General features: G+C 38.0%; 1 protein-coding gene across 4 annotated transcripts in view; it reads left to right on the top strand.

Annotated features, from left to right (window-relative positions):
- Nucleotides 1–24,602, top strand: part of LOC139475013 (uncharacterized) — a 139,797-nt gene that overhangs the window by 65,577 nt on the left and 49,618 nt on the right. For 2 of the 4 annotated variants that reach the window (XM_071258224.1, XM_071258225.1), the window contains exons 4-5: nt 5,209–6,552; nt 15,125–15,209. The exons of 1 other annotated variant lie outside the window; for it this stretch is intronic. In XM_071258224.1, the coding sequence (XP_071114325.1) occupies nt 5,209–6,546 (1,338 nt within the window). In that variant the 3' untranslated portion in view covers nt 6,547–6,552; nt 15,125–15,209. Of the gene's footprint in view, nt 1–5,208; nt 6,553–15,124; nt 22,008–24,602 lie in introns of those variants that run through there. One more of the 4 variants, XM_071258226.1, reaches the window with a different exon arrangement.

Raw genomic sequence — 24,602 nt, 5'->3', positions numbered from 1 at the left:
TAGTTCCTTGGCTCCGTGGTTCCGAAAACGATGATTCTCTGCCAAATTATCATGGACTGTTATGGGTTAACAAAACCGTCCAAATGGCGTGCTGGATTTCTTAGGGGGAATTAGTCAGCAAAGAGCCGGAGTCACAGGAGACTAATCACAATTTTATTTACAAGAACAATTAACAATGAGCAAGTTACAATATCTTAGGAAATAGCTGAGGGTGCCAACCCTCTGGGCTGTGGGAGAGAGGTCTGCTTGGTAAGAGAGTCAAACCCCTTCTCTGCCCTAACAAGAGGTTTCTGTATGTATTTAACAAAAATTAGAACAATAAAAACGAATATGATTGGTTGATACACGATTGGTTGTGTCCTATGCTAAATGAATGGCTAGACAGAGTGGAATACTTAATCCTGTTAATCCTGTTGGACTGGCACTAATCTTGTTGGAATATTTACTGGATGCTTTGAAAGAGATTATGGTGTCACTATAGATTAGCTTGTGTTGGGGCTAATCCTTAATGCACTATAGACGAGGTTGTATGGGGGCTAATCCTTAATGAGTCTAAATTTAAGTAATTGCTGAATGTTATTCTAAAAGAGGTGATGACAGATTTACTTAAATAAAATAGTTCAAGGTAATCTATTAGACTATGTAGACATATCTTTTGTCTGGGAGATGGGATCTTGACACCTTAGGCTAGCATCTATCTAAAAAGCTATAACTGAAACTACTGATATTTTATATATGCATTTTACCTGATGATAAGTATTACTTGCTAAACTTTAATTATATGAAATGATGTACAATGTATAAATATTACACCATGATAACTCATAAAAGCACTTGATGTGGATCTAATTATTATAGGAAAACTTAGTCATAAATGTTATATCATGATAAACATGTGTATGATCCACGGACATTGACCGCAGCTTCAACCCTACACCTCATACTCTTTACAAGTCGTTGAATGCTTCTCTGAGGCAAACGGGGATCCATTCTTCAAGAAATGCGGCTTCAAGTCCAGCGATATTTTGAACTGGGGGATCACGATGGCTGATTTTCCGGCCAAGAATGTCTAAGAGATGCTCAATCGGTTTAAGATCCAGACTACAGGCCGGCTAAGGAAAAGTGGCAATAGCTTCTTGACGTAAATAAGCCAAAACTGCCCGAGATTTGTGTGGTCTAGCAATGTCGTCCATGTAAACAGGTCTTGTCTAAAGAGGATGGTTGTCAAAATGAGGGACTACCATTGGACGAAGAACGACATCTTGGTATTGTTAGCCATTCAGGTTTCCACGAATTGTCACCAGCGGAAGTTTGCAGCCAAAGGAAGCACAACCCCATATCATGACAGACCCCCCCGCCACATGCGTGGTCTTCTGGATGTTCCTTGGTGCAAAACGAGTATTACGTTGCCTCCAAACACATATTCGACCATCAACAGTTCGTAGCAGCATTCGACACTCATCAGACCAATGGATCCTTCTCCAGTTGGCCAAGTTCCATCGACTATGGGCAAGACACCATATCAGACAATGTGCCTCTCAGTCAGTTGAGGACATTTTACTGGTCTTCTGGCGTTATAACCAGCCGCTCTGAGGCGACACCTTACGTCATCGTCGAGTGTCTCTGATGGGTAATCCACTGCAGTCTTAAATCTGTTGAAGTGGCAAATGGATTTCGTCTGACTTTCGTGAAAAGACGTCTATCCTTTCTGTTAGAGGTCTTTCTTTGCCTACCAGACCTATGCCTGTCATTGACATCATTGGTTTGTCCATGTTTGACAATCAAACGAGTGATAATACTGTGATGACGACCTATTTGTCTTGCAATGGCCCTGCATGACATGCCAGCATTTTTCATGCCTATCACTTGCCATCTTTCAGCGTTCATTAACTTTCTCCTCACCATGGCTGATTTTCAACCTCTATTGGAAGGGGAATCTCACACAATAGCAAAATGCAACCACGTGTCTGAAACTTGAATTTCACTATTTATGGGGGAGGGGAACTGCAACACGTAAAGCACGCTTTCCTTGTGGTATCTGGACAAATTTGGGTTCATAAAACTATGGAAGCCTAATTCAGTCATACATCATCATATTTCGTATTTCTGATTCCCACACGTGAAATCAAGAGACTATGAATATGGTGGCACTTAACTTTTGTGCATGTGTAAATATTGGGATATTAAGTGTCATATTACATAATTAGCCTAATGTCATGATACAACAGATTCTGGTAGAGAGACTATCGTCGAACATTTGTGCTAAGTAGTACATTTCATTTTGAATACTGCATATAAGATTTAATGCAAAATTATGTTTTTTACCAAATTTGAAACAATTTCGGTTTACAACAGATAAAAAACTCCTGTAAGTGTTTAATTTGCCATACTGACTTCAGAAAATGTGTTATTTCATAAAAAATATGAACATGCCAAAATGTCAATTTACAAATCAATAGCGTGTGTCGACCTCTGGTTGCGATGCGAGCAACACATCTTCGTCTCATGGAATGGACCAGGCGTTGTACAAAGTCCTGTGGGATATCTGTCCATGTCTGCTGGGGCATGTTTCGAAGTTCCTGGAGTGTCTCTGGAACACGTGATTGACGTCAAAGGCGCCGATCCATCTCATCCCACATGTGCTCGATTGGTGAGAGATCAGGGGAGCGAACCGGCCAGGGGATGACATTCACATTGTTTTGTTGAAGAGAATCCTGAACAAGTTGAGCAATGTGAGGCCGGGCGTTGTCATGTTGAAAAGTAATGCCTGGGCCATGATGAGGCAAAAACGGTAGAACAACAGGGCCCATGATCTCGTCGAGGGAGCGCTGTCCATTGAGATTTCCTTCTACCACTATCAAACGGGTTCTCTGTCTTGCTGTAATCCCACCCCATACCATAAAGCTGCCGCCTCTGAACCGATCTTCTTCCATGACACAATGATTGACGTAACGGTCACCTCGATGGTACACTCGAATCCGTCCACCGCTGTGGCTGAGGTGAAAACGAGACTCGTCAGTGAATGGCCGTTCAGTGTAGATGCTATCTGCACCACTGTAGACGTGCTTGACGGTGGTTTCCTGTCAAAATGGGACGTCTGGCGATTCTTCTGGCGACAATCCCTGCACATCTGAGGCAATGACGTATGGTTTGTTAAGATATTCGTCGAAGGCCAGGGATGCTTCTTGCAGTCACTGTTGGTGGGTGGAATCCATTTCGTAGATGTGTTGTTTGATTCCAGTTGTCTTGTCGATTATTGGTTACGAGTGGCCTGCCACTCAGAGGTTGGTCTCTGAGTGCATTCGTCTGTTGCCAAAGTTGCCATAAACACCAAATGGTGTTTCTGTGGATGTCTTGCCTTGCAACATCCCGTTGACTCAATCCTACTTCAAGCATACCAATGGCTCGCAGACGCTCATATTGCTGGAATATTGCCAAAAGCGGCGCAAAACCATACACAGTCAGTCAGTCAGTCAGTCAGTGTAATGTTGAATAATTGCGTAATTCTGTTGTTTTTCTGATTGGTTGTTGTCAGCACAATGCTAAACAATGCATATGGAATCCCGTTAACGCACATGTTTTTATACCAATTCTTGGGTAGTGAAATGCATGGGGCTTGCATAAAAGTAAACTTTTGCATGGAATGCATGCTTTTCTGTAACAGTTGCGTTTTTGTGACTTGATTCCAAACATGTACTACAATATTGATAACCAAACTTTATTCGTTTGAAAAATACACTAAAATATTGGTGTCACAGGAACTTTTTTTGCTGAGTATATAACATTATTAATGGGAAGATTTAGCCAAGGTAATGTATACAGGGCTTGATTTAACTATAAAAAAAACATGCACTAGTGCAATCTTTATTGAAAAATACAAACTAATATTTGTCTTTACATGCACCAAGTGCGTGTAATAACATCTTAATTTTGTGTCTGACTAACTTTTCAACAAAACATCGAATACAGTCAGTACAGTAGGCTATTTTGTATCCAGGGAAGAACTGGCCAGGGTAAGGTTTAGCCGGGTTCCCCAGGTTCTGAGGCTGCGGCCCAGGGTACACAGTATCTGTAGTGATTATTCTTCTTGTTTTTTGAGAGAGACATAGAAAGAACCACTTTAATTTCTCACCACAAGTGGCTGTAATCATTCTTCGACCACTGCAAACATGGGTTTGGTGTTTATGTTTTTTTTCCCGGAGAACCTGGCTGTTGCCATTGATTCCATGTATGAAAGTGGATCTTTATTCTGTGATCACTTTTGGAGACACCATAGCTGAGATCATTCATAGAGAGATTACTACACGAGTGCCTGTCAGATATCATTTATCTTACAACAAGCAAAATCGAGTTAGATACGCTTTGTAACAACGAGTTGTAAGATAAATGGTATCTGACAGGCATGAGTGCAGTAATCTGTTTCTTACACATGCAAAAATATCACCTTTTTAGAATCGAATCGATGCATTTTGTCTATTCTCATGATTGCAGTAGCATATTAATACATGACACAACGGTCATGAGTGATGTCATCCGACGCACTGCTTACTAGATCTTCGCATATATATAGTGTGACCCTACACTGACATCAGGTCATCACAATGGAGTAGCCAATCCCGGTGATATCTGTTATCTCAAATGGGTTGCTCACCCACAGGTGTGTACGAAAAAAGTTTCAGCTCAATAGGCCTTGTAGTTTCAGATGATATGTCTACAAACACTAGAAAACGGTGAAAAGGAAAGTCAAAGGTCATAGCTTGACAAAAGAAAAATGTAGAAAAACGCATCAGATGTTATACCAATTCCCGATACCTACAATATCATATGAAAGGAAATTACAAAAAAATCTCTTCATCAAAACGTTACACATAAATTAGTGTTGTATCTTATTTGGTAGATTTTGGCAATCATATTGTATCAATGGATTGTTGATGATGATTAACATGTGTTTTTTAAAGAGGAACTTGACAAACTAGTAGTCCAAAGAAACTTCTGCCAACTTACATTTTCATAATGTATATAAAAATAGAGTTGATTGACCATATTTCACAGATACAATGTATTTGTATCTCAAAGGGCACATATTTGCAACTTCTAGACCTAGGTTTGAAACGAACCATAGGTTGTGGTGCAAAGGACACTAACATGGTGAGCTACTGAGCAATGGTCAATTTCATTTCTCTCAGCCCGTTATTTCTCTTCATGCAGAAAACTGCAGAGAAGGATTTGCCAGAAGGAAAAGCTCTTGATTTATGCATCCTGGGGAAAACTGGACATGGGAAAAGTTCTTTCGCAAACGCTGTTTTGGGGGAGGAATGGACTCCTTCCTCATCGTCTTCTTCCTCGGGTACCACAAACTGTCAGAAGAAACAGAGTACTGTTGGAGGAAGAACTATCTGTTTGGTTGACACACCTGGATCTATGGACACACGAGAGCCAAGAAAAACGCTTTTAGAAATAGGCCAAGCAATAGCCCACAGAACAAATGGATATGATGCATTTTTGATTACACTCAGGTGGAACACAAAAATGACTAAAGAGGAAGTCATGGCAATAGAACAGATGAAAATGATGTTTGGAAAGGAAGTACTAATGAAATATGTTGTATTTGTTTTTACCTATGGTGATACGTATTTCTCTGAGCAGAAACGAAAACGTAGTCATTATAGTTTTAAGGACTACTTGGGGTCACAATCTGGACCTATTGAAAGATTTCTCTCTGAATGCAACCAAAGGTATGTGTTGATGAACAATATAGAAGATGATCCAGGAAAGTTCAGAGATCAGTTTATCAAACTTGTCAACATTATTGATGACATGAACAACAAAGACAAATATAGTAATGTATACTTTGATGAAGCAAAGAAGCATTGGAAGTTTGAAAAGGAAGTGAAGAAAGAGACGGATGAAAAGGTTATTGTCGAAAGGGTTTCTGAAAAGATTGCAGACAAGGCAGAGGAAAATGGTGCAGGATGTTTTCCTGCAGATGCAAGAGTCACAATTGCGACTGGTGAGACAATTACTCTTTCAAATCTTCAGATCGGGCAGAAAGTCCTTGTTTCGTTGGGCAGAACTGGATATGACTTCAGCACAGTCTATTTGTTCGGACACTTGCAGGAGGCCTCTGTTGCCAATTTTATAAACATAGAAACTGAAAATCACACAATAACTCTCTCACCTGATCACTATTTGTACACAAGGAAAAAACAGTGTTGGGTACAAACTAAGGCGGAAGATGTCACAACTGGGGACATTCTCCTGACAGAACATGGGGATGTTATGAAGGAAGAAAAGGTGACAAGAATAAGTACATCCTTGGAAAAAGGTCTGTATGCACCATTCACAATGACGGGAACCATTGTTGTCAATGGCGTGCTGGCCTCCTGCTATGTGAACTGCATCTCCCCTGGCTGGGCCCATGTTCTCCTGTGGCCAGTTAGAATATTGTACAGACTTTGTCCATCTCTCCTGGCGTCAGTGAGCAAGCCAAAGACGAATGGAATTCCAACATGGATACAGTTTCTGCGTCGTTCTTTTAACATTTAAGTGAAGGTACATCTTTCCACTTTTTCATCTTCAGTTTTGCATGATATAGATATTAAGAAATTGTTGCTAGTAAAAGTCTTCATTTAGGTCATAATTATTTAGACCGCCTCCGTGGTCTAGTGGTAGAGCGTCCGCCCAGAGAGCGAAAGGTCCGGGGTTCAATCCCCGACCGCGTCATACTAAAAGATGTTAAAAGATGGTACTTGTTGTTACCCTGGCGCTCGGCATTAAGGGGCTAAAACAAGGACTGGTCGGCTCGGAGTCAGTATACTGTGTCTGAGTGGGGTACTCATGTTAAACTGTGTATAATACGCACAGACTTTTCTTTTGTATCATTTCAGGCTGTCAGCAGATACCATAACAAATTACGATCTTTCGACTCTTTCACCAAAATTATATTCTAATAAGAGACCCCTATTTCTAATTTCGAGAGCGCCCTGGGCGCTTATATTCGTCGAATACGGTATATAGCGATGTGCATGTGCGTATGTTTTTAGGTAATTTGGTGCAGTTTTATCAGCCATATGATCAGAGCTGGACAGTTCATGTTTTATCCCCTTTATGTTGAATCGTTATGCATATATCTAAATATCTAAATATGAGGGGGGCACGGGTGGCCCAGTCTAACGCGCCGCGATTCGCCGTGCAGAGTTGCGTCCCTTGGGCACGCCAGAAACATATGACCGTGGGTTCGAATCCCGGTTTGCCCCGATTATGTTTCTAGGTTTGTCAGCACCATACCTGTGCTCGTGGGTTTCACCGAAGTGGTAAACGTCTGAGACCTGCATCACTTCAGGCTTTCCTCCCACATTAAGCTGACACGCCGTGATATAACTGGAATACTGTTAAAAGCGGCGCTAAACCCAACTCACTCTAAATATGAGGCGGTCCAACTGGTCTACCTTATTTCTTGTTCAGGTTGGTAAATGAGTGGAGATCATTAATATTTACCCGAAGCTTTAGTTAAACTTCTTGGCCAAATTCAAAAACTTACCTTTTTATGCAAATTGTGTGAGTGGAAGGATATGCTTACCCTTTTAATTAATCTATTGTTTTTAATGAACACCTGATGATTTCCAGTGATCCAGTGATATGGTAGAAAATGTGAATGTCATCAGTCTGAGAAGAGAACACGTTTGCAAACCCTAGAATTGATGTTAAAGAATACAAACTTTAAACAACAATGCCGAAGTGTGAGTGAGGCAGTATGGTTTTATGTCACTTTTAGCAATATTCCAGCATAAAATACATGGCTTGCTACTTTCTTGAAAGTTCAATAGTTTCCACTATTTCCAGTGACTGGTGTTAGTATGGGCAAAGACGTATATACGTCTTTGGTATGGGGAATCTTGGGTTTGTTGCCATGATTTTTTATGAGATGTTCCCAAGAGGCAGATCCAGAGTACAATTTCCTTCTGTATTATGACCCGCACAAGGTGCAACCAAGCGAATTAATCAGGCTGCATCACCAAAATATTGGCTGCACCATTTTATCAAATATTGAAACACTGTATTTTCAGTAATTTTGAATAATAAATTCAAAGAGATAATAGACTTGAAAATGTGGTCTAGTATTTTCTTTTTAGGAAACCTGGATATGGCTTTTTGCATCTTGATATCTGTTTGTTGTGATTGTAAGCTCATGAGTGACTGTTCTAACACGATTCTAAACGATTTGCGACCAGTTCTCAAAGTTTTCCATTTTTATCAAATATAACTGCTGCCGTGCAATCATGGAGGGAAATGTTAACTGCACTGGGTGCAACCTGGCTATAACAGTCACCTGCACTGGTGCAGCTTGATATAGCAAAATCGATCCCAGAGATTTTTTTTAATAAAGGGCTTCTTTTCTTTCATTATTGTGGCATGAAGTCTCCGAATTTGCATCTCATACACACCTCCCCTGGGGTTTGGGGTAAGATGGATCGAACTTTAATGTTGGCTTGTAAAATGTTTTTAAGTGCCCTGTCGGAGGTGAAAGTCACACCAATGTTGGCTGTTTTTGTGAGAATTCTGCTGAACTGGGCCTAGATTTTCCAAACGATCATAGCCCTAAAATATTGTAAGGTTGTCGTAAGGCAATCATAGGCTATCATAGCCTATTTTCGCAACTGTCGTATCCATAAGATATCGTAAGACTGTCTCAAATCTAGCCCCATATCTATGGTAAATTTCTTTTATCTTCATCCAAGATGGCGGCATACTTTGCCATAGATATTTTTCAAACATTATCTGCTGTACACTCGAACATTGACAATTCTTTTGGTTCAACTGTGTGATTCAAATTGACACTTCAAAAACACGAAGAACACATAAAAGATTTCACGTAAGAAATGTTCTTAATCGCAACAGCGATCCACATAACTATTGAGTCCATGCTTAAGAAGCGTGAAGCAATATACCTTTTCGATAATTCGGGAAGGATAAAAACGGAAGGTGTGGGCAGGTTCTATAGTAATGGCCGTGACCTTATTGATAACTCAGGGACAGCTAATCTTAGTTCATACTCTAACTGAGAGTGGCTTCCATTCGTATTCGCCCGGCGAGAGCTTACTCAATATTATTACAGTTTTCATAAAGGGGAGTTCCACTGTTATATTTTCTGGATCGCATTTGTGACAATGTCTTAATCTTTATTTTCGCATTTTATAAAATTATATCAATCTACATATGTGACGAAGTGCAAAACTACAAGCATTTCTCATCAGGTTTTACATCTAAAATTTATTGATTTCACAAGAAAATACATGTTATCAAATATGTGTATCGTATATTTGTATAAAGAGTATATTTAATGTTTTTCTGGCAAAAGTAATTGTATTTTGTTTTGTTTTAAAAACAACACCTATGTTATCTATATTATTGAAAGACAAATATTTGATAACAAGTGATTAAATATTGTCCGTTGAATAACTTCATTCTTTAAATGCATAGATGTATTCCATTGAATATAGCATTGTTTATATATTTTGACAGCAAAAGTTCAGCACATATTTTGGTATTGTATTTTCGAGAGTGGCGATTTGAAAAATCAAGTATAAAATGGGTTCCCATGATCGTTTGGGTTTCAAATTTCGTCAATAATAACATATTTTGAACATTGTCCAAAATTCACTTTCCATTATATCTTCGCAGAAAATGTTGACTGAATGAATTTTACTGATCAATATAAAATAGACATTTTCACCAAAATAATATTTGAATTTTACATTCAATGGACAGATTTTAAAATAATAATTGATGTTGGTCTTTATAAAATTTAAGTGTACATTTACCAGTTTTATATTAAAAAAACATAAATACCGGACAACTACTATTAAATGACCCTCAGCAATGCTGTCAGACATGCCAAACGTCATCGAACTACGTTCAAGAATAGATTTCACACATTAGAATGTAGATATTTCGCTCCTCAGCCAGATTTAAAACAAATCAGACAAATCAGTATATTAGCTCTACTTAATTTAAAAGGATAGAAAAGGATTACATTATTTGTATGTGGCCTGTTCCATATGACAACATATAACTTGACAATTCATAAATTATCTCCCTTTGTGAGCGAAAATTAGTGTCACTTTCAAATTTTGAAAAGAATTATGGATCTAGATAGATAAAAAATAATAATTACTTCATTTAAATACAAATAGCTTGTTATTGTATTTGAGTCCTTGGTTTATTTGTGAAATACATTGGATATATAAATAACAAACAAACTTAAGCTTACATTGTCATTACAACTCGCTCGTGTGTGCGCTGCTTTCTGAACAATTTTTGTTTTGAGTGTTTCCAGGTATAATGTTGGTGTCGTCTCTAAAAACTTGACTTTTGACATAAACGCAAAAACAAGCAGTATTGTGAAACTGACCCAGCATACATCACGTAACATCAGACTTGAACACGCATCTCAAATGCTGAATGCCTGAAGTTCGATCAAAGGTCTCGTCATGTCATTTAGAATAATGTCCCTTACTTTCGTCCTCGACTTTGAAGTGAAAATATTGAAGTATCATTTTGAACATTATTACAATTCTAAAAGATATAGTTTACCACCCCGGTGAAACCCACGAGCACGGTTATGGTGCTAGAAACAAACCTAGAAACATAATTGGCATGAACCGGGATTCGAACCCACGATCATAGGTTTCTGGCGTGCCAAAGGGACGCAACTCTGCACAGCGAATCGCGGCGCGTTAGAAGACTGGGCCACCCGTGCCCCCATGTGATCGTGAATTCCGTGTCACGTTTCTATGTTGTTAATGTCAGCAGCTGGGAAATCCCCGGGACATCGTTGGGAAACACCCCGCTTTTTCAATCTCTAATACAAATGAGTTCTCTGTCACGATAGCTATCATATCTTTGTGCAATCTGCGACAGGTTTACGATCATTTCGAAAATGTATCTAATTTTCAACTTAAGATATCTTATCTTTGAACGTAAGTTGTTAAGAGATCGTTTCGAAAATCTAGGCCCTGGTAGGGCCTTTGTATAGGATGTTGATGAAGATGGGTACTGGGGCTGATTTTGACTTCGAAACAGGATCTTTTCTGGGTTTTATGAATGGTGCTGAGAAAGATGCTGGATTTCTTTGCTAAAACTGTCAGGATTTCAGATGGCTCATCTGGTGAGGGTGTCAAGTATGGCTACTTTGATCTGTGGATGGTGGTTGCACTTGTAGTGAATGTACTGGTCCGTGTGACCGGGTGTACGGTAGGTGGCAGTGTGGATGTTGTCAACTAGGACCGAGGGCAGCGTGTGGTTTATTACCTAAACAAGATGTTAGTAATAAAATGCAAGTTACGGATTATTAATTTTTAATTACTTACCCTGTCAAGATTAAAGATCTTTTCACATTTTAACAATGTACACAAGGCTGTTAGTTTTGAAGGATTAACAGAAAGCAGCAGAAACAGTATGTGCATTAAAGCTAAGAATCACAAGATAGATAAACACGGCAAATATATCAGTCAAACGCTGCGCCAGTAGCTTTAGGCCACGTCCCAAAATAGGTTTGTTTGGAAGCCGGTTGTGGAGCGTGTGATTTCGGTACTTTCACTAAGACATTTAAATACTTTCTATGAATATCACAAATTTTTCTCTTTTGGAAATTGACTGAATGTATCTGGGACTTTCCCCCCCAAAAATCGCAATCAATGTTTTCAATTACTCTCCCTTTAATCTCATTGCCTTCGTCATTGTATTGTTTCTTTGTATATTGATCCCACCTTGTGTAAACATCCTCATATATCTAAACCCTATGTGCTTACTCAGTATTCACCAACTGAAGGGGGAAATAGCACTGACACGATGAGACAAATAGTGAGTGAGTGAGTATGGTTTTACGCCGCTTTTAGCAATATTCCAGCAATATCACGGCGGGGGACACCAGAAATGAGCTTCACACATTGTACCCATGTCGGGAATCGAACCCGGGTCTTCGGCGTGAGAAGCGAACGCTTTAACCACTAGGCTACCCCAACCGCCCACGTGACAAATGGAAGCTGAAATGTCATGTATGCATGGTCTTCCAACTTCTCAGAGTAAGCATTTGCCACTCACACAATTTGCAGTAAAAATTCAGTGTTTGTTGCCCTCCCAAACGCACACGTATTCCTTGCAATGCAATGGACCACTAATTTTAGTTTGTTATAAGCATATATACAACATCTATACAGCAAATGGCCGGGACTAAAAATTAAGTTTGCAATATCTGTCAGTTCGTTATAAGCGTGTTTGTTATAAACGCATTTGAATGTAAATGTATGCAAATACATGGAAATCATTCCACAATTTGTTTGGACGTCATCAATTGAACAGTAATGACCTACGCCTACCTGACCTCGTCTGAGGCCCGTGACGTAACTTCAGGTTCTGATGATGACACTTCTGGTTTGTATGATGTCATCTTCACTGGTCTTGACATCATTCCTGTGACTTTTGAATGAGATCACTAGACGTTAACCTATGACCTGTCCAACACTTATTAGAAAACATGGAATAAAAATGTAACTTTCCTTCGAAGACTTGCCATGGGAAGTACATGCCTCGCACAACCTTTTTCCCCAGCCTTTGGCTGTTTTATAATAATGGCCTGTTCTTCCATTACCGGACCAAGACTGTAGATACCATTCAGATCTAGCTGTATTTACCCCAGATAAAAGGTTAGTGAATGTGTTTGGTGATTTCCATTGGCAACTTGTCATCTGCTGGCAGAGCTCTAATTTTGTGGGCATTAAGAGTACCAAACACAGGAAGTTCCTTTCATTTTGATAACTTTCTAAAAGCATAGTTTTTAACCATCCTACCACCATGACCACAGTCTCTTTTGCAATATCGTTATCTGAAGCCGTTTTGCAAGAAATAGAGACATTTCCAGCCTCTACAATGTACCCGTTGGATAGAATCAGAGACCAAATAGGGCATACATGTCAATCCGATGGATCTATCCCTTAGCTTTGAGCAGGAAATGTATAATGTCAATGTCCTAACCATTCCAGAATTTATTGATTCTTGCTACCAACTCTGATAAGGTTCTGATAGTAATGGATCTCCAATCCTCAGCATGCGTTAGGCCTGAGAAGTCATGAGTTTGTAGTTTAAATATCTATCTAAATGAACTGTCCACCAGAAGGTTCAGCTTACTTACCATGTGTTGGGCAGACATCCTGCAATGTATTGAGTCTGTAGCCATCAGGATTGATGACAGAGATAAGAGCATTCATTGATTGCGGAATAGATCACTCACACCTCTAGACCATTTATATGAAGGTCTCTCGTGAGCTTTCCACATCTCTTGTATCACTAGACTGTCCATATGGGCACCTCAGCTGAAGTTGGAAGCACTCTTGTAGAGTTGATGTTTGTCTTCTGCAAACAGAAATGCAATGCCCAGCATATCCACCAAATGAACCGATCCAATAAAGTTTGGAGGGAAGGTTACTAGAATGTCCAAGTTTGTTGACTATACTAATGGGATACAGGCGAAGTCTCCTACATTAAATCATGTTTTAATGACATCCACCTTCGAAGAGTCTGGTTGGGTCAATCTGCCATATTGGTGACCATCTGCAACCACTTGAGACCCTTCGGCGAACAAACGATTCTTCTATGTAGTTAGAATCTGGCTCCCAGATACATCATATCCTGTACTGGGTGAATTTTCAACTTGGTTCCAACAACCATTTGGGGCAGAAAAATCTGGATCCTGTCCTGATAGGCTGACAGAGAGTTGGATAAGAGCAAACTGCCAAAGTGTGGTGAATATCCTGAAATGGCAGAACCTAGACTCATTACAGCAGGCGTTGACTCAGAATTGGAGATATTTCTTGTGGAAAAATATTCAGATGAATGAATATGCGCATTTCTTGTTTTGCATTAACAACCAATCAGTAATCTCGCTTCGCTGAGTAAGTCATTATAAAATTGTGTGACTTGAAACATGGCTCTCATTTGTCAGTATTGGCATACTTCCTTCTGTGTTATATTATGAACGTAAAATTTTTCATGTCACTAATGTCACCAGTACATAAACAATTTTACAACGTAAATAGCCTTTGCTCTAAATCCGAGAATGAGTCAGCTGGGATGGCATCCGTTCCTTCCTCAAATTTTCAATTTCGATGGAGAAGGCCCGCAGGGAAGGCTTCAAAGGTGTAACCAGTTCAAGGATCTAGGCCTCTTCTTTCTTGGCTGCCTCCTTCCTCTTAGCCATAGATTAAGACTTCGTTAACTTCTGGAAGTCGTCACTAGGGAGAGATAAGGAGGACGCCATCTTGCACTACCACCTAAGCCCTAAATAGCAACTACAACCACTCAACATTCACATAAGTGAAGAATGATCTAGTCTAAAATGTAATGCAGTGTGATATACGACGTCGGTGCACTGTACAACCTCAGACAAAGGACTTAAAGCTTTCTGTCTTCAAGCTGTTGATACAAGGCTTGGCAAGCAAGATACTGTCAGTTTCACAACTAATTATGGATAGTTGACAGTGAAGAGAACCTCTGTTGAAAATCTGAATATTTTATAGTGTGATGACAGCCACAATACAAGATTTATGGCACTGATGTAATAGAGGTTTTGAATTTGCAAGAATTATAAACATTGGGCCCCACATTTCCTTCATTACAGTTTGAAAAGACAGGAATGATGAATTGTGAATATGTACCATGGGCACTACATTCAGCTAAATTGGTTGTGATGGCAAATGTTTACAGACGACAAACAAGCCTATTGGCCTATTGGGTAGAATAGGTATTCAGCAACTCATGCTTTCCGTAAATGACGACTATGCTTGTCGAAAGAGGCGACTAACGGGATCGAGTGGTTAGGTTCGCTTACTTCGTTGATGCATGTCATCAATCCAAAGTTTCTTCTACTTATATTAACAATTCTGTTGATGCCTCTCACATGTAATGGGGAAAAAGCATTGTATTTAAACTAGGTGTAACCAGATGCACAAATAACAGCATCATATATATCTTATTTGGTAGACACACTAATCTCTTTAAATCTAACCAGAAAGTGTATTAAGAATTAATAAGACTTGAAGCTTTTAAATTAATATGTACAACTGTCTAGATTTCAGATGGAAAAGACCTGAACATTGTAATAATAGGAACTTCTGGTCAAGGGAAGAGTGAAACTGGTAACACCATACTGGGAGACAATGCATTTGATGCACATGCATGTAGTGAGACTGTTACAAAGTTATGTCAAGAAAAATATTCATTTTATGGAACCAGGAGAATCACAGTCCTTGACACGCCTCATGTAAATCCAAACAAGCAGGGAAATTTGCGAAAAGAGATTGAGGACTTCTACAAATTACATCGGCCTAATGCAATTTTGGTAGTTTTGCGCTGGAACACACGCTTCACTCGAGAACAAGAGGAAATCTTTGCCATTATGGATGAAGTGTCCTCCAAAGGGGAATTGTCAAATCACACTGTACTGGTATTTACACATGGAGATACATTTCATCCTGAAATTCGATCACATGATGCAAAGATACAGAAGTTCAAGGAACACATGATGTCAGAGGAAGGCATCATTAAAAGGTTATTGGAAAAGGTTGGTGGTCGCTTCATCCTTGTCAACAACATGGAAATCTCCAAGCTGAAAAGACAGAGAGAAGCTGCTTTGATTATTGAGCAGATTGATAATCTTATGGTAAATACAACGATTGTAGCAGTTCAAGATGAGGATGAAGATGGTTTCACAGCCATATCACCAAGTAGAGGGACATATGGATGTTCTGGCAGTAGCAGTTATTCATTGCTTGAACATTTTCCTGACACTATGGCTTGTTTTCCTCAAAATGCTGAAGTGGTTTCTCACACTAACGGCACCATTCTTATGAAAGACATTCAAATTGGAGAACAACTCATGTCAGTGTCTTCCAATGGCGAAATCACATACAGCCCTGTTTTCTTGTTTGGTCATGCTAATTCGAATGTCACCAGCGAGTTCATCAACATCATCACCCGACAAGTTTCTATCAAGCTTTCTCCAGACCATCATATCTACAGTAAGTATGACAACCAGATTGTAACTGTTCCTTCTAGACAGATCACCAGAGGAAATGTCATCTTCCGCCTCGACAGCAATAATAATAGATTAGTGGAAGATGAAGTGACAGATATTTGTTTCTGCATTGAAAAAGGCCTGTATGCCCCCTTCACTATGTCTGGTACACTAGTTGTTGAGGGTGTGCTCGCCTCCTGCTATGTAGATTGTGTTCCACCCAACTGGGCTCATCCACTGCTGTGGCCAGTCCGTCTAATGTACAGAATGTCTCCCTCTTTCCTTGCCTGGATTTCCAAGCCTCAGACGAATGGAATACCAAACTGGATACACTGGATCATGGAAACATTGATCAAGAAAAAACTGCATTGAGTCTTAGAGCTTTCACTTTCACCATGATCGTTTCTGCAGTTCAGGGTGCCGTTGTACAAAGTGATCTTACCACTAAGGTGATCCTAACTCCCATACCTTAACATAGACCTATGACAGTCGTAGTACTAAGGTTGCTTTGTACAACAGCACTGAGATTTCCACTCGTCTTCGTGAGTGCATTTAACAGTTGCACAGTGAAAACAATAATATACCAATGCACAACTTTAAGTAAAATTTACAATGTTTTTCCTGAAAATATTCCTGCCTAAGAATCATGCTGAAATTTGCTAAAACATGACTAATTACTTATAAGCTATATTTTAGCTCAACTATCAATGTATACCGTCTATGGTGTGGTCTCACTTTCTGTTTTAGCCAGCAAAAGTAATTTGAATTGAGCTTTTAAATAAAAAAGTGAATAACAAAAACATTCTTTATATGCTGTTATCATACTTAAATGATTTCAATGAAACTATTCTAAAATGTCTTGCAGAACCTACCCATGATAAGAGAGTGAGAAGGAAAAAAAATAAATTTTTCAAGTATTTATACTAAGCAAATATTCTAGAAGATTTTACTGCTTCAAATTTCAGTTTCCAACCAATCAGACTGCAGCCCACACTCCCATTTATTTTACAATGTGTTACATTGTGAATCTAACATTGCTTAGGTTTGGAGCCATTGTTTAACTTTGTATATATTACATTTATTTGTTGCTAAAACAGGTTGAAGAGTTGTTGTATAGATAACCAGTTTATTGATGACTTTTGCATATCACTTTCTGCATATATGATTATATGTGCTAAAGAAATATCAATGTAAATAACAAGCCTATTTTGTTGAAATTCTTGTGACATTGTTACACATGAGTTGATGATGATGCAAGTTGACCAGAAGGAAGGATTTCCTTGATGACTTGTGTTCCATTGTTGTAGATTATGATTAAGGAAATGTCCATGTAAATACCAAGCCTATTTTGATGAAATTCTTGTGACATTGCTACACAATGACATGTGTTGATGATGATGCAAGTTGACCAGAAGGAAGGATTTCCTTAATGACTTGTGTTCCATTTTGTGTAAAACATTTTGTGTAAAACATTAGTTAAGGAAATGTCCATGTAAATAACAAGCATATTTTGATGAAATTCTTGTGACATTGTTACACATATGTTGATGATGATGCAAGTTGACCAGAAGGAAGGATTTTCTTGATGACTTGTGTTCCATTTTGTGTAAAACATTTTGTGTAAAACGTAAGTTAAGGAAATGTCCATGTAAATAACAAGCCTATTTTAATGAAATTTCTTGTGACATTGTCACACATGTGTTGATGATGATGAAAGTTTACCAATAGGAAGGATTTCCTGTTACGATGTGTGTATAACAGTTCAGAGGAACATGTATTAATTGTGAGAGCAATTGTCATGTATCAAAACATTTTAGTTACTCTGTGGGGCTTATGGTGCCGCACCAATACCAAGTACCAATGCCTGTCGTAACACCTGACTACAGTGTGACTCTGATGGTTACAAAATGTCCTGGTTGGTTGTGTCATCATACCCTGATGAAGTACATTAGTTTGGTATTATTTCATCTTTAGTATTTAGTAATTCTGCAGACTATGCAGACAAGATTTCTCCAGTTGTACAATGTTGTAAATCATTTTACAGGAAAACATATATATTCATTCAAAATTAAATTAACATTACATATCTACCAGTTGGCAAATACCGGAAATGCACGTTTTTAGCCCTGGGCTTAATTACGGATTTTGACTATTTTAGTTGAGTAACAACATACCAATATTGCAGTTAATGCGGGTTTGTCATATGTGTTTAAAAGTTCACTCTGACCAGCAGAATTTCACCTACATTAGGGGTCCATGGGTCTTGTAAATCTTGATACCTTTAACGGTGTTTAAGGTGCATTAGAATGTAAATTGGACACATAGAAGCAATACAATACAATACATGTTGTTGAACATCTGGTATGGGAGATCAATCAAGTTTTCAATTTACTGTAAGCCCATGGGCTTAAAAGCATTAGATGTTTTCTGTTTTAAGCCCATGGGCTAAATAAGGAAACTAAAAAACGGGCAGTCCCGGTAACTTCCTATTCTCTCCTGTGTAGATGATTACAAATAACAGATTGATTAGCCTATTTGGATACTTGAAGTTGTAAAGCTACCAACTTTGAGGGATTTGCTAGTTATGTCTTGATACGATTTTGTTAATTAATGTTGATGATATGTTGTTATTCTATAAATGAATTCTATTATGATTACTTAAGACATTTAAAGGAGCGAAATAAGACACTCTACTGGACATGAGTATCTAAAGTCAAGACTTCGGGTATATATTTTGGTAAACAAAAGTGATGAAAATCAGAAGAAAATACAATTCTACATAAATTCAAATTTGCTAGAATTTAAAGAAATAAACAAGTCCTTTGTGACTTGTTAGAAGATGGTTTTTTTTATCTTTGTCATAAATATGTGCCTGAGGCCAAATGTTTGTCAAGATGTGGCCATAATTAAAAACAAAGTAGATTTAATATATTGGAGTGTCATTTAATGAACCTTTATTATCCATGAAGACAGGATTTCAACTTCTTTTCCATTTTCTTTCAATGCAATGTAAAGTTACAAGAAGAACCATGTCTCAACTGCTCAAATGCTATCAGCCATGCAGTTCTTAAGCTTCACCATATATTTCTTGTTTATCCAGCAAGTACTAGCTTCTGTACCTCAACATCACATTGAATATTAAGAGCGAAGAAGTTGAAATCCATAAGACAATCGTACACCCGGCTTCATGGAATATATAATTACATATTTTACTTCTTATTTTGACAAGTATATATTCAATATTTGAGTAGTATGTAGTTTTATCTCCATATTTTTTCTTATATTCTTATGCTTGCATATACCACACAGTATGTTCTCATCTGTTATTAAGCCTCTGTTAGACTGTTCAAACAACCTACCACCGACACTCAAACAACAAAGTATATAGAGTTACGTCCCTTGGATCTAATGTGATATATTCAGTTTAGAAAGAAGCTTATTCATGACATTTTGATAATTATCACACATATTTGGTAGGAAAACAACTTACGGATTAACATATAAATAATTCAACAGGCCAAATGGTCATCTATACAAGGGCATACATTATTTCAACTAAATCTTATGTCTCACTCCATGTCAGAAAAATAAATTTGTTTGTTTGTTTGGTGTTTAACGCTGCAATCAGCAATATTCAAGCTGTATGGCGGTGGTCTGTAAACAATAGAGTCTTGACCAGACAATCCAGCGATTGACATCATGAGCATCGATCCACGCAATTTGAATACAATGACATGTATCAAGCAAGTCGGCAAGCCTGACCACCCGATCCCGTTAGTCGCCTTTTACGGCAAGCATAGGTTGCTGAAGACCTATTTTACCAACTAGAAAAGTTGAAGATTCTAATAGTTTGTAATGGAATAATGTGTGTGTAACGTACGCAAGTTGATGAGAACATATTGTGTCATGACTTTTCTGCATTGTATCACATTTATTATTCATCGTTGTTGCAGCCTTATTGTATAGCCACATAGTTACATATATCTGGGATATAGTTGAGCACTATCAGAATTGCACAAATTATTGGTTCCTATCTGTTTCTCACTTTCTCAAAATGTACATCTTGGCAGATCCTCTTTGTTTTTATGGCCTTTCTGATCTAATAATATAACCATATCTCAATCCGAAACAATTCTTTAACTAAAGTGCCTTTACTGTTATCTGGATTATCCCAGTAAATGTATGAAAAAATAGGCCATGAAAGGCATTTAATAATGGCTTGGTCAAACACTCAGATAATTAAATAGCCCAGTGTAATGTGTTTGGTCACCTTTTCCTTTCTGGTTTCATTTTGAATTGAAAATAGATCATTGATGTGTCTCTTCAATAGCCACTGAAAGGCAGCCAAATAATACTTAAAATGTGGCATAGGCCACATCCGTTTCATTATTTGTTTTATGTTTTACAGATCAACCTGTTTCATCTTAGTTATGCAGAATCCCAAATACTATGTTGTTTGGTATATTTTGATTTTTGATCCAGCTTTGACTTTTGATTTTCACATACTCTTATTTTGAGTTCACCTGACTGAAAGTCAAGGGAGCTTATGTCATGGCCTGTTTGTCTGGTGTGCTTCGTGCTCAGTGCATCATCAACATCTGCTCCTCAGCAACATTTAGAAACTACAACTAAAACGTCACATTTATTTCTCGCCACTCCAATTTGTTCATAGGTTCAAATATTATTTTCAACATGTTCTAAATGTATTAATAAAATGTGGTATTGTGTAGTTAGTAGTTGTGCTTAACACATGTTACGTTGTTTTTTTTGCAATATTTGAAATTTGACCTCAATTTGACGTTTGCACATCAATAATACTAAAAGCTGAAACTTCTCATAGTTATTACTTAACCATTTTTATCCAAATGGAATGTAATTTGGTACATGTGTAGTTGTGGCTCAACATGAATGTTTTGTTTTTGCGATTTTTCACATTTTGACTCTTATTGCATCTTGGTACTGTGGACATGCTCCAAAATGTCTGACAATGCCTTTCGTCTCACTGAAAACACAATCTCCTCAGGAACCATTGAATCAATGGAGCTGAAACTTCACATGCTTTTCTGCACCAGTGATGACAACTATGTGTTGTAATCTGATTTTTTATACAAAATGGAATCAAACTTGCTACAAATGTAGTTAGTTGTTGGGCCCAACATATATGTTCCATTGTTTTTTAATATTTTAAATATTGAGCCTAATTTAACATAAATTATCTCAAAATGCATAATTGTCTCTGTAACCTTCTCATCTGAAATTACTAGCCTGAGGGCGCGGAACTTTGACACGTATGTTTCTCCTTATGATGACAACACATTTTGTTAAGTGTTGAATTAAGGGTTCGAAAATATTTGAAAATCAATGTTGACAGCAACTTTGTTTAGTGTCTGTCTTTTCTTTTGAAAACTGTTGATCTATAGGACTATTTTCCCCAGTGTTTCTGCAGTTTAAGCATCTTGGAAACCTCCTTTGTAAACATGGTTAACAAGCTGAAATTCTGTGTATATATTCCCTTGAATAATCATTTCAAGCATCTTTCAAGAAACCCGAGTTTATTAACCTGGAATTTTGTATTTGAGAGTTTGTTACTGATATTGCTTATTTGCTTAACCTTCTTCACCATTGTGTGACCTCTCTGATCTGATATTAGGTTCCTGAAAAATTAAGGTGAGCCGCAGAACCTAGTGGTTCTATCTTGAGGTGAAACCAGAAATTCACAATTGTGTCTACCCGGGTACAACTCTGCCCCAAAGCATGAACATTCAATTTCCACTTGCAACAAACAATTCTTGTGCTCAACTATTTCCAATTTTAATAAGAGAATTATATTATGTTTTGAGAGATTATCCAAATGTAGCTGATATGTGTCATTATAAGACTCTACATTACCTTTATTAACTGAACATGCAATGTATATAACATAAGTTATATTTGGGATTCCGACTGCAAACTGAGAACTGTGCAGGAGACTACCATCTTGGATAACTGGATTATATTCAACAGTGTCAAGTGATATATTTTCTTGTGTACAGTGCACACTTTTCCCCAAGAAACACCAGAAGTAACATGTCAACAAATCCTTGTCTGGTTTTTAAAAAGTGTTCATTGTATACCACCACTTCTAGTGATGTCTTATTGCAAATTTCACATTTTCAGTGCGCACAATATAAGAAACAGCAATTTGTCCTGACACATGTACCAAAGAATGGGCACTTTACACAAGAAAATATGGTAATTTTGCTAAAATTGTACCAACATAACTGTTTGTAATACAAAATATGTTAGATGTTAGTTAAAACACATATCTATTTTTAGTGTATCTATAATATTTTGTTTTATTGTGTTAATTTGCTTTAATAATCAAAACTTGAGAAATGCAGTTAGGCCATTAACATTAATGGTACTGAATCCAATTTATGTCAACAGATTTGAAATGACACGACAAACTGTAAATAATCACATTTACTACAAAACAGATATCCCAAGTTGGATCGACACCTGGAAATAGATTGCAAAAGTGATATGTCTCTAAACATCTTATATTTGATGCGGAACAAATACTGTCAGCAGCCTGCTTGTTTCAGAAAGGCTTCATTTTGGTATTAACCCATTCAGTAGGGATTTTTATCTTTCTGCTCAGAGACTGTCAAAGTCAATTGATGTGGGTCGATTGGTTAGGCATTGGTTAGGCATATGGCATACTTGCGGTCGAATACGATCTGTAACATTTTGAGAGTAAGACAAATCGTATTTACATCAGAACTGTACTGCATCTCTCATGTTTTGATGATTATTTAACTACATGTATTCACGCTTCAGGAAATAAATTCAAAATAATTTGTTTGCATTATTTTTTTTAACCACAACATCACCATGATCAGCGGTATATTTGTTGACCAACTTTGAGCCTCGCAGCAGTTAATAGCTGAACTAGTTTGAACAACAGACAACCCAGGTAACAACAGGTCACATCACCCATATTTGTCGTAAAAGGCAACTTTAATATGTGGATAAGATGGCCAGGTCGGTGACTTGATCGACTGTCTGTCATTGCTCCCCTCTATGCCGTCCATTGGCTTGTCTGGACCAGACTCAGTCCTTTACAAGCAGTCATGATAATGCTGGAATATTGCTAACTGCGGGCAAATACATCAAACATATCATTTCCTGACAACCTGTGGGAACCCAGGTTTGAATATGTCCCACTTCTCTCACAGTTTGTCGTAAAAGGCAACATTAATTTGTGGATAGGATGGCCAGGGTAGGTGACTTAGTTGATCGAGTGTCCTTGAACCCATCCATGTCATTCACTGGTTTTCTGGTCCAGACTCATTTTACAGGCTGATATGGGTGGAATACTGCTGAGTTAAACAACAAAACACACAAACATGAATCACAGCTTGCAAGCTGCTGGGCAGGCTAGGTAACCCTGTCAAATTAGGACATGCCAACTATCTCAACAAAATAAACACATAGAGTGTTGGGACCCGGGAAAATCTGGGGTAGGTCTTCAGCAACCCATTCTTGCTGTAAAAGGAGACTATGCTTGTCGTAAGAGGAGACTAATGGGATCGGGTGGTCAGGGTCGCTGACTTGGTTGATGCTTGTCATCGTATCCCTATTGCTTGGATTGATGCTCGTGATGTCAATCACTGGATTGTCTGGTCCAGATTCGATTATTTAATGACGGCCTTCATATAGCTGGAATATTGCTGCGTGTGGCGTTAAACAACTAACAAGCAAATGTTGTGCCAATGCTTTGCTCCCCATGAAAAATTCACTGGTTGGAGAATTATTGGACAGATATAGAACAGGCCCTAAAAGTGTCTCACACTAAATTGCCAATTAGTTAATATTTATGAGATTCTCAGTTTGAAAAAGTTGCCTCAGTTGAAAGAACAACATGTTATGTTCAACAAAAACAGACTGTTAACTGTGGTATTTCATGGAACAATTAGTTACACACAAAAACAAAATAGGATAGGCTCAAAGATCTTAAAATCACTAGAATGTTCTTCCGATAACCGGTCATTATGCCACCTTGTCTGTGCATGAGCATTTGTCAAATGCACTTCATGTTCCTAAAACTGATACATTCATTTGAAAGTAAATAGATGGTTCTATCCTTGTCATTTCGAGAATAGAAAAGATCACTCATCAATCCACCTACACCTATCAGTTGAACAAAGAAACAGCGTACGATTACACTGCTATACTTGTACTTCACTATCATAGTATGGATGGGTGTTATGAAAAGGCTTCTTGAATATATGTAATACTGAAATATTAACAGCTTGGAATATCATAACAAATTTGATAGAGGTGGAATTCGCTGTCAAAACTGTTAATTGCATTCAAGTAATAAGGCTGGGTGATTGATTGATTATTAAAAAGTTGTATAGGTGTTTGGGCAACTAGGCCCATTTACACCTTGCCCATAATAAAGGTTTGATAATTACCTACATAGACCTTAGAGTAGTGAAACTGTCACACGCTTTAATATAAGCAAGAATGACATTTAAGGGTGAGTGGG

This window comes from Haliotis cracherodii, unplaced genomic scaffold (assembly GCF_022045235.1).
Source record: "Haliotis cracherodii isolate W230 unplaced genomic scaffold, xgHalCrac1.p SCAF_3, whole genome shotgun sequence".
NCBI classification, from domain to species: Eukaryota; Metazoa; Mollusca; class Gastropoda; order Lepetellida; family Haliotidae; genus Haliotis; species Haliotis cracherodii.
Note: the sequence above shows the minus strand (reverse complement) of the source record. Positions and strands in the feature narration are given on the sequence as shown.